This window comes from Medicago sativa, chromosome 4 (assembly GCF_051527215.1).
Source record: "Medicago sativa cultivar Bolivia chromosome 4, Bolivia_mono, whole genome shotgun sequence".
Lineage (NCBI taxonomy): Eukaryota > Viridiplantae > Streptophyta > Magnoliopsida > Fabales > Fabaceae > Medicago > Medicago sativa.
In genome coordinates, this window is record NC_140752.1 from 13,126,577 (window position 1) to 13,138,314 (window position 11,738).

At 32.3% G+C, this 11,738-nt stretch overlaps 1 protein-coding gene across 1 annotated transcript; it reads left to right on the forward strand.

The window, feature by feature from the left end:
- Positions 1 to 3,019: 3,019 nt before the first annotated feature.
- Positions 3,020 to 11,145, forward strand: LOC146926453 (AUGMIN subunit 7-like). Its single transcript, XM_085758803.1, has 10 exons — positions 3,020 to 3,213; positions 4,293 to 4,495; positions 5,110 to 5,195; positions 5,473 to 5,534; positions 5,831 to 5,922; positions 6,024 to 6,149; positions 6,980 to 7,070; positions 7,715 to 7,822; positions 9,020 to 9,118; positions 10,711 to 11,145. The coding sequence occupies exons 2-10, from the start codon at positions 4,362 to 4,364 to the stop codon at positions 10,903 to 10,905; spliced, it is 993 nt and encodes a 330-aa protein (XP_085614929.1). The 5' UTR covers positions 3,020 to 3,213; positions 4,293 to 4,361; the 3' UTR covers positions 10,906 to 11,145.
- Positions 11,146 to 11,738: the final 593 nt, after the last annotated feature.

The following is an 11,738-nucleotide window of genomic DNA, read 5'->3' on the forward strand; positions in this document are numbered from 1 at the left end:
AATTACTTTTTTGAAAAGGAAAAGATTGAAATAAATTAAAAGATATCATAAACATAAAATGATTAAAAGGATAGTCATAAATTCACTCTTCAAACCTGAATAAATGTGCATATAAATATCGAATACAACAACATGTCAAATTTATTAGGGTAATTAATTGTTCAAAATAATCTTGTAATACACATGAAGTCTAAAGAAATGATCCTATAAAAATAAAAGACATATTTTAACCTTGTAATATGAGATTCTTCTTATTTTTGACCATATAATATACATGAAGTTTAGAAATGTGTCATAGAGGTTTAATTTTGTCATAATTTTTTTGCATACATTTTTAGGATGTTAAAATATGGTTTTCCACAAAAAATTGGAATTTTCCGACAAGAGAAAGATTAATTATGAGTTTCTGTTCCCCATAATTATGAATTTCTTGGATAATTCATAATTAATTCATTTCTCGTTTAAAAACTCCAAAATTTCACTGTGAAGGTTCTTATAACGTTCTCATCATGCCTAAAAATTTAATGAATGAAATTTGACCTATGAGTATATGCTTACTCAGACCAAAATTGGAATTTCATGGTAAAGGTTTTTAAATCAAGATTTTTTTAATTGAGTTTCTTGCGCTATAAAAAATTCCTAGTTCATCCGTCCCTTGTGAGAAAATTTTATCTTTTTTATTGAAAGCCATATATTTTAATGTCATGAACATCACACTTTTAAAAGAAAATCACTTTCTAAACATAACTCCATAAAAGCATGAAAAAATTCATCATCTGTAGTTTTTTTTTTTGGACTATATAGTCAAAAATAGAATGAATATCAAATTACAATGTTAGAATATGTTTTTATATCTACGGTGTCATTTTTCATATTTTGTATATATTACATGGCTAATTTGAATAATTAACCAAATTTAAGCTAAAAAAGACAAAACCCAACAAATTTTCAAATGAATTATATTATTTATATTATATTATATAGGTATGTTGGTAAGACCTATTCTGAATTTATAGCTTATAGCTTATGTCATATAAGTTCATTCCACTAAGACGTGTTTAGTAACAATCACCTTCTCACGAACTTATATCTCATTTTTATGAGCTTATATCATTTTGTGATAAACTAATTCAAGTAGCTTATAGATTAAAGATTAATCCCTCCATCCCATAATAAGTGAGTCATTTGCAAAAAAATTGTCCCAAAAAATTTGCTCCATTTCGCTTTTCAATACAATACTAATTACTTTTTTTTTCAATTGTAACTCTAATTAATAACACTTTCACCACTCTCAATTCAGTATATCATACTTTACATTTATGATAAAGAAAAATGTATCAATACATAACAAAAATACTCAAAACCATTTTTCTCTCTCTTTCGCTTATACAATTTTTTTAATAGGTGTGAAACGAACAAAAAGCTCATTTATAATGGGACGGAGAATGTATAACTTGTCAACTTTTCATCTCAATATCACCATTTTTCAATCTTGATTGACTATTTACCCAATTTCTAACCTTTATTATACTAGTACAATAAAAACTCAAAGGGTCTGGGGCATTGGTTAAGAAATCCAAAAGTAGAAAAATTGTCTTAAAAATATAAACTGTTATTTTTGACTAACTAATTATTACATCACTTTTTAATAAAATCTTATTCTTTTAGCTGCTTAACCAATATGTCCCGGGGCACTGGTTAACATCCTCCAAAATGAAAATATGGGTTAATATGTCTTTTCCCCCCTGTAATATATGCGAGTTCCGGTTTCCCCCTGTAAAAAAGATTCTTTCGATTCCAACCTTGTAATATGAAGATTCCGTCGAAAACCCCCCTGGTCGAATATTGGACCCCCCAGCTGATGACGTGGCGTGAGGTGGCGCGCTGAGTCACCCTTTTCTGCTGACGTGGTGTGCTGACTGTATAATTAATTTTATTTTTTATTTTTTTATAGCGTACACGTGGCATTTGTCATTTTTTTATGTCTTTACCCCCTGTAATTTAGGCGAGTTTCAGTTTTCCCCCTGTAAAAATTTTAAAAATAAAAAATAAAATCTGGAAAATTTAAAAAAATAATTATTTTTTTAAAAAAAATTCTGGAAAATTAATAAAAATTGAAAATAATGAAAAAAATACTAAAAAAATTTAAAAAAATTAAAAATCTGGATTTTAAAAATTATGGATAATTTTTTTTTGGAAATTTTAAAAATTATAAAAAAGTTCGGATTTTAAAAATTTGAAAAAATTGTTCAGTCTTCCGGATATGAATTAAATTATTACTTCGATATAAATAAGTACACTTGCTAAAATTTTGAAAAAAAATCTAAATGTCTTTTCTGCTTTTTTATTTTATTTTTCGAAAAAAATAATCTGATTTTTTTGTTATTTTTAAAATTTAAAAAAAAAAAATCAATCTTTTATTTTTTTAAAAAAATAATCTGATTTTTTGTTATTTTTAAAAGATTTTCAGTTTTTAATTTTTATTATTAAAATGATTTAATGATGTGGTATGTATATACACACATGTCATGCGAAATTTTTTTTTTCCAGATTTTAAATTTTTTTAAATTTTTTCAGTATTTTTTTTCACTATTTTCAATTTTTATTAATTTTCCAGAATTTTTTTTTTTTTTAAATTTTCCAGATTTTATTTTTTATTTTTAAAATTTTTACAGGGGAAAACTGGAACTCGCCTAAATTACAGGGCGTAAAGACATAAAAAAAATGACAAATGCCACGTGTACCCTATAAAAAAGATAAAAAATAAAATTAATTATACAGTCAGCACACCACGTCAGCAGAAAATGGTGACTCAGCGCGCCACGTCACGCCACGTCATCAGCTGGAGGGTCCAATATTCGACCAGGGGGTTTTCGACGGAATCTTCATATTACAGGGTTGGAATCGAAAAAATCTTTTTTACAGGGGGAAAACCGGAACTCGCCTATATTACAAGGGGTAAAGACATATTAACCCATGAAAATATTTATTCCTATTTTTCCACTACCACCACCTTTTTGCTATCCACCACCCCGAATCAACAAAGTAAAAATGAATACTGTACGAGTACTATACGGAATTCTGTAAAATTATTTCACCATTTTAGAAGTATCTTTGCGTAAGAGATACTGATTCAAATTTGAATTTTTCTTTGATTCTTTCTCAGAGAACTAAATTTTGAAGTTGAAACGAATTGAAGAAGCAAGCATTAAGGTAAAATCAACAAACACTATTCACAATTACTTATGTTTATGTTTTCGTTTTCCAATTTTGTAACCGCAATGCTGTCTTTGCTGCATTGCCTGCAATTTGTTACCTCAGACCAGATCCAGATTCATCTGGAAAATAATTCTGTTTTCAGATTGATTGATTGATTCTTAGTGATTGATGTTTTTTTTTGTTTATAGTAAAATGTTTGACTAAATCATCAATTTACACCCATGTGGTTTGCAAATTGCTAAAAAGACCCCGATTTTTAATTATATCGAACAACTTTGTCCTTGTACTAACTTGTGTATCTAATTTATTGTTAAATTAGTCTCTGGATTATATCACTTACCAGAAAATTACTCTTTTAATTATATAACTTACTGTCAAGTTACTTCCTGAATTATATCACTTACTAGCAAATTACTGCCTGAATTATATCACATACCGTCAAATTAGTCCTTATAAGTTAATTGAGGGACCAAGTTGCCTGATGTTATTCAAAGGCGAGGTATTCTTTGTCTATTCGCTAATTTTAGGGGGTAAATTGGTGATTTACTCGAAAAAAGTTTAAATGAGCTGTGTCTGTAGCACTGACACAGACACCACTTGATACAACACTGACATGTCAAAATTGTAAAAATTTGAAAAAATGAATTAATTGAATGCATTCACATGTGTCGGTGTCTTGTGAGACACTAACATCAGTTGGACACTAGACACGACTTCCATTAGAATTGTTGGTGCAAGAAAACTAGTTAGAGGAATTGATACAAGTTTAAGACTATAAAGCATTGCCACATAGGTAAACACCGACACCAGACACGACACTGACAGTTACATTCACTTGTAGACACTTGAAAAAATGGAAGTGATTGAATGTAATCACATGTATTAGTGTCGGTCGTGTTGGACACAAGACATGTCTTCGATCTGAAGTGCAGGTACTACATAGACTTTACATGAAACATAACCATTTGAATGTTTACAAATTGTCTAAATGTTCACCTGTGTTGATTGATTTATGAGATTTTGTTGCATTATATTTGTCTCTTAAAAAGGTTCTTGCTTTTGTTTTATTACAGGATCAACAACCAAGAGGCCCCGAAAGAGGTTGTTAAAACAGTGAATGAAATAATTTGATACATAAGAAGATGGCATCAAAGCAAATGGAAGCGATTCAAAAGAAATTAGGAATGCTAAATTATCCAAGGGCAAATGCATCTGCTCAGTCCCTGTTATTTGCTGGCATGGAGCGCTATGCCCTTCTCGAGTGGCTCTTCTTTCGGTATCTTCTTTTTTCTCTGCCATTAAAATCCATTCTGATTTTGTTGGCACTTATGAGCAAGGTTTAAAATCACGGTTGTGTTGTGATTTTCGATATTGCAAAAATTTGTAATCAAATTTTGGTTGTCAAAAAGTTTGACATCCATAATTGAGGCTGTGAAGTGTGAACCATTTTTTTTGAAACCTTCCCTGTCAAGGTGTTTTTGAAAATTAAAAGAAGCTGGAATTCTTAAGGTATTAGATTGCGTAATAATCTTTCATAATTCATACAACCATCTGGATGATCAGGATTTACAGTGCATGTTTTGGGGATTGAAAATTGAAATAGGGGCAGACGAACAGTTGAAAATTTGGAACAAAATTTTATTTTGCTCTTGCTTGGTGTTTTAAATAACCCCTAATTTTTTTTCTTCTAGCTACGCATCTGTAGCTTGAAACTGATTTTTACTAATTTTACTTTCAAGTTGTTAAACCACTCCATTTGGCCAACTTTCTATTTTCACTATATTTGGATTTCCTTTTTTCAGCGTATTTGTAGCAGCACTGCTAACACTTCTGTGATGTATTGATTTCCATGTTAAGACTAATGATCTTTGGTGTTTGTACTTACAACAGGCTGTTAGGTGATAAGTCACCCTTTTCTCAACAAAACTTACAAGGGGATGCCCTTGACCGTGACGAGGAGACAGCTCGAATTCAATGTAAGAATTTTCTCTGTCTTTGTTTCGAAAATTAAAATTTGGCTGGTTGGTACCTCAGCATCCAAGCTCTATTTGTGACTGAGTTTATTCCCTCTGATCTGAAAGAATAATCAGTTTTTTTTCTTCCATTTCTGTAAGTAGCTGCGTTTGAGCGACTTTTCACTTTTGACTTGCTTTCTCTCTACTTTACCTACTTTTAATCAGATTTCCCCTTGTTGTTCCTTTTGCTTGTGTCTTCCTTTTATTAACATTACTACTTCTGACTTAAAACGTGCAGATTTGGCAGAAATTGCTAAGTTTTTGGGCATTACAACAACCGTAGATACTGACGCCATTCAAGTTAGTCATCCAATTACTGCTATTACTTTATTTTCCCAAATTAGTTGCTATAACTATGACAAGCCTAAGCGTATATGCTGAATTCCCAAATCAGCAGATATGTTTATAGAATACTTTGAATTCCTTTATATCTCTTTCTTATATGATGCTTTTGCATTTTTTAATTGTTCTGATATTTTATGTATCCATATTGCTTTCTCAGTTTATTCTATTACATAACCAATTGAAAATGTATTCATACACATTTTTTTAATGAATTGCCTTTCAAGTGGGTAAACAGTTTGCATGTGTAACAGGGACATGGAAGCTACGAGGACCGCACTGAAATGCTCCGTCTAATTGTAGATCTAGTGGAGGCAACCATATATGCTGATAATCCAGAATGGAGGTTGTCCTTGATCTAAATGATGATTTGTTTTTCTTTCTATTAGTTATGGTTTTGCAGAGATGGTATTGACATAAATTCGGTCTGTATTTTTATTTCTATAGTGTTGACGAGCAGGTAGCCAAGGACATCCACTTGATAGATTCCATTGCAGAAAAACAGGCTCAAATATTTTCCGAAGAATGTAAATTGTTTCCCGCAGATGTTCAGATTCAGTCTATATATCCATTGTAAGAGTTTCTTGCTTTCTTTTTCTTCTGCTTATAAACTTTTTATCTTTCCATTCTGTGATTTCTATTAGACCCGAGGAACATATCTTTATTTCATTAGGATGGGATTATGGTTTGCATTAGTATCTGAAGTTACCAGTGTAACACCTGATATAGGGTATAGCATTAGTATCACATGAGAGCTTATCTTTGAATTGGATTGACATAGTTTATGGTGCATGCCTAATGTTTGACTTTAGCACGGAGAAATATTCCAACTACATAATAATGACATTGCAGACCATGATTATGGATAGGAATTTGGTACTTATCCGTTGATATGTTACAGAAATACTGAAGTAATGCAGCTTTGTTTTTTGAATTGGGAGTTATAACTAAGTAAAGACCTTGATTATGGATAGGAATTTTCTATTTTACTCGAACCCTCAAGCTTCCCTTCATTTTACCTCTATTTCTCTTCTAGTTTTTCAAAGTTCTTCAATTTGAATAGTATTTCATTTCAGTATAGTTTAAATCTTAGTTTCAAACTAAGTAAATAATATTAAACTATTTGAAAGTTTATGCAGACATATGAAACTAGTCCTAACATAGAAAGTTCAAAGCTAGTTTATTTATCTCCCAAAAAGTTTTTATAAACGAGAAAACCTTTGATGAAATTCCATGGATCTTGTTTAGAATATCATTATTTATTTCTAAATTAGTTGAAAAACCATCAAAGTAATCAACAATCACAGGTGATACGACGTGCATGTTTTTTTTTTTACATGGATTAGAACTTGCTCTCATATATTGTCGTAACATTCTGTTTGTTTAATCACAACTCTTTTCAGGCCAGATGTTTCTGAGCTGGAGTCGAAGCTTACTGAACAATCAAAAATATTATTGAATCTTCAACAAAAAGTTGACGACTTGGCTTCCAAGGTTTACCCAAATCTTAATCTGATTCTTGTCTTCTAGTAGCCGTATGATATCTTTAAGAACTTCTGGAAATCGATCTCAAAACTAACATTTGTCAGTTCAAAATATATAAACCTTTCTGGTAAACACCACATAAATTTTTGGTTTCCCTCTGTTTGTCAATCCAGTGCAAATTCATCTTGTGCCTAGTAGTCAGGCATTTACTATTGAGGCCTACTATTTAGTAAGTATTATGGCGTAGATTAGGCAGCAGAACTAATCAATATTCCTAGAAAAATGTAGTACACAATTTGAGTATTGTAGTAAATATTACTCATTGGAGTTTAATAATTCGTTGAATGTATCTCATCATTGTGTGCTAATAGAATTGTTTTTATGGTTATTACTAGTTAGACATTGGTTGGATTGGTTTGCTAAGTCAGCAGTTGGTTATTTTGCAAATTATTAAATACAGGAAACAAATTGAAAAGGAAGTTGCGCTTTTGTGTTTAGTTTTCATTTCTCATTGCCATGTTTCTCAACATCGTGTATTACTACCTCTAATTGTTAAAAAAAATTATTTTAAAATTTAGAGACTTTGCTGTCATTATGTTTCTGAGTCATGTTGCACTGATTTTAATATGGTTGCTATCTTATTTTATTTGTAGCATGCTTATAATCCAGATGAGGAGTACACTGAGGTGGAATCTCAACTGCGGGCACATTTGGAATCTTTCCTAGAAACAGCTAGAACATTCAACATGATTTACACCAAGGTTTGACCATACTTTGCTCTAATGTGTTATGCAAACCCTATTATCTGATTCAATCAACCCTATTCAAATAAAGATTTAGTGTAGTATAAGTGAATAAACAACTATGGCAATGATGAACTATCGCTATCAGTATATGCTTATTTGTGAAATTTTGTTTTCAACTAGTTAGACTATATATGCTCCTATATGTATGTTGATGACTGTCCAAACATTAAAACCACTACCTAGGCTATATCTCTGGTTGATGTGGGACTTCTCAAAATACCCCTCATGCTGAGGGTTGGGCATTTGAAATGTGGATTAATTGTGATGAAATAAGAAGGATCTCAACACATCTCTGTGTCCAGGACTGGATATCTAGATCGTAGAAAAAAGCGGTGGAAAGAGATTTTGGCCTAAAACAGATTTAGGATAAACTTCATATTAGAATTCTGGATCATGTTTCCCTGCATTCAATATTTTAACACATCAACACAGTCGGTTGTCAGTAGCCATTTGATCAAGATCGGATGGTCCAAATTTAACCTCATTATTTGAAAATATAAACAAAAGTTGATGATAGTTTTTTTGTGAACCATCAGATCAAGATCGGACGATTACCAATGAACTTGACTGCGTGAATGTGGGAAAATTCCAACTGCTGTGAATCCAATATCTAGAATTCGGGCTTCAAGCGTGACTCAATCCTACAAGATAGACTTGTATGGTGGGTGAGGATTGCTTGATCCTCGTGAGTTCTACTTAGGAAAACCAGTTAGCGATGTGAGAATTCTCAAGATATCTTACACACTTAGGACTAGACATTTGAAGTGCAGTCTAAGACTAAGGTTGATGAAATAAAAGGAATCTCAACAAAAGGTATCAAAACCCTTGCAAAGAAATAAAGGAGGGTTGCAGAAGACTACTGACTATGCTATTATAACAACCAAATTTGTTTTAACTTAGCTATTGTATAATGCACCTCTCATCTAGCATTGCCATGTATAATTCACTATTGAAGGAGTCTTCTAACAGTGACTGAAAGTGCAAAACATGTGATCTTTGAGTAATTTTCAATCTTTACAATTCATGTGGGATTGCATGGACACTAGCTTTACTTGTTGTATGACAATTCTGTCACTTGATATGCCAACCCCCATCACCCCTACACACACGCACACTATTTGGGGAAGCTCATAAAAGATAGTTGTTGTGTAGGAAATTCGTCCATGGACACATATGATGGAGGTTCCACAACTACATGGGTTCGGACCAGCTGCCAATCGGTTATTGGAGGCGTACAAAATGCTTCTAAAGGTAATCTTTCCCATGCTTCGCAAAAATATTTTTCTTAAAACCTATGATAGTGTTTAAATTATTAGAAATTTAAAATCAAGAAGTGATGCTTTAAATAATTCTAAATTTCCTATCAGAAGTTTATTGCAGAAATATTATCCACAAATATGGAGAACCTTTTATTACTTCAAGCTAATCGTCCATGCATGATTTTATTTGAATACATTTTTGCGCTTCTGTTTCTCTTCAATTTTGATGCTCACGATTAATGCTCTCTTTTGCATTAGTTCATTGTTCCCATCCTTTATTCCTCCTCGATTTTATAGTATCTAATCTGAAGCAATTATTCCTATTGTCTTGTAGACTATCTCATTTATTTTGTAATTGTCCAAACAAAACATCCCGTCTGAATGTTTAAGTGTCTGTCTGCATGCATCTAAACACATGCAGATGCAAAAAGGATTGTAAAGAGGGAGGCAGAAAATGGCTAGAAGTCCCATCTTGAAATTTTAGTTGATTAAGATAATAACTAGTTTGATTTTGTTGATGGCTAAATTATATTCATATCATAAAGCCATTTCTGTCGATAACTGATGGCTTTGGTATGTCTGTACTTTGTACCAATAAATGTCGGAGGATTTCTAGACTTTGTATTGAACATGAAAATATGGTGATCAAATGGTGTTAAGCTTGCAAGCTAGAGAAACTTTATTGTCAATTCGGCGGGTCAACTATCTGTTTAATCATTATCATGGGTTGACACTGATGCTGCCATTATCAATTCATCGAGTGTATCAAAGTTTAAAATTTTCGAAATGTTCTTATGTGGCTAGGGACTAGGGTTAGCCATGACCATGCTTTGGCACAAGATAGGCCACCACCAGAGTGTGTGCCCATAGAAATAGCCAATTGTGTTGCAGCAAAAGTGAAACACAGTAAACAATGACAAAACTTTGGGTGTTTGGGATATGAATATCATGTAAATTTTAATTTTGCATTTATTTTTATTCATTAATTTATCTGATATGAATAAAATTTGACTTGATATAGTAGATAACTTTTTGGATCTATGTGAAATTTTATGGCATGTGACACACTTTGAATCTGTTAGGACCCCAAATGTGACTGTGGGCACAAATAGGCCGCCGAAGCCTTAGCCCACGATGTGGGAATTTATGTTAGGAAAAATAAGATGAGTAAGGGAGAGAATGCTGATGTGGTCGAGAGGGGTGGTTATCTGTGTGATGAATTCTAGTATATTGAGACTCAGGGAGAGTGAGATGGTATTGCGGAGAATCATCTTGGGGATAATTCTGGGTAGAGAGTATTTTTTGTCTGTAGGAATTCTGCTGGACAGTAAGATATTCATCCTTATGTAGGTTGCTTTTATTTTCAGAAATAATATACTCCTTTTTCCGTTACTGGTCTAGTTTCTCTGCTATTGAGTGATCCGGTTCGCATCATAATCTGATTGTTAATTTTATCAAATGCTTGTTAGTGTACCAAATTGTAAACGGATTCTTAGCTCATTTACATTTCAATAGATGAATAAATGTGTTAGCCCTTAGCAGATACTGCCTTGTTAATATAGTAAATTTGTTTGTCTGCAACAGTTTTTAGGGAACCTACAGAATCTAAGAGACTCGCACGCTGCGCTTGCTTTTGGATCCTCTGAAACATCAGGAGGGCCGTCTTCTGTCTCAAGAATAATCTCTGAATGTGAATCTGAAATGACAGTCATAAATCGAGATCTTGGAATTCTTTCCGCTTCCATTGCTCGTGAACATGGAGAGAAAATGAGCATTTGATGAAACAATGAGAATAAGATTAACCCTGAAGTCTTATTCTTTTGTATTTTGTGATCTTTTTTATGAAAATATTGTTATCTTGTGCATAATATGCATATTGTTGACTTGAGATGTGAATGTGAGAGTCTGAATAGCTGCATTATCCATAGGAACTTAGGCTTAGTGTTGTTTGTGCATTATTAATTACTTGTGCAATTTTAAAAATCACAGTTTAAGCTGGTGTTTAGAATTTCGACCAAACCACGGTGTCACCGTGCCTTTATTTCAGTGCTCCCATTTGTTATTAATTTTACCAAGAGAAAAGTTACGCCATATCGTTAATGGTCAGAACTGTAATAAAAGTCGTAGTGTAATCACAATTTTTAATGGTAGTAACAATGTAGTCATCTCTACTATGGTACACGAGTTTCCTTCTTAACAAACTCTATAAAGGAGTGAGTGAAAAATGAAAAATTACAGACTCCTACAAATTGAAATAAAAACCTTATATTCAACTTGCTCTTCCTGAATGTTTTTTTATGCTATTGGATCCAACTCAAAGACCGTGAGGTCAATTTCCTTGTGAGAGTTGACCTCAAATTAGTGCATATTAGACAACTTTCGAAAGTCTTGGCCATTAGAAAACAACCATTTAGTGTGTCACTATGTCATTTGTGTGAATAGAGAACAGAACATTATCAATTATGATGCAGGATTCACAATTTGTTGCTTCACAAAGTCATTGTCAAACTGCTCTATTAGGATGCAAGATTCACGAAAACACAAAGTAGAACCAAACATATGATAAATATGGGTAAACTAAACAGTTTTCAATACTTGTTTGTCAACATTTC

Coding starts and splice junctions, on each gene's coding strand:
- LOC146926453 (XM_085758803.1), top strand. CDS start 4,362: ATGGCATCAAAGCAAATGGAAGCGATTCAAAAGAAATTAGGAATGCTA. Junction 6,150..6,979: donor ATTCAGTCTATATATCCATT/GTAAGAGTTTCT, acceptor AACTCTTTTCAG/GCCAGATGTTTCTGAGCTGG. Junction 7,823..9,019: donor TCAACATGATTTACACCAAG/GTTTGACCATAC, acceptor GTTGTTGTGTAG/GAAATTCGTCCATGGACACA.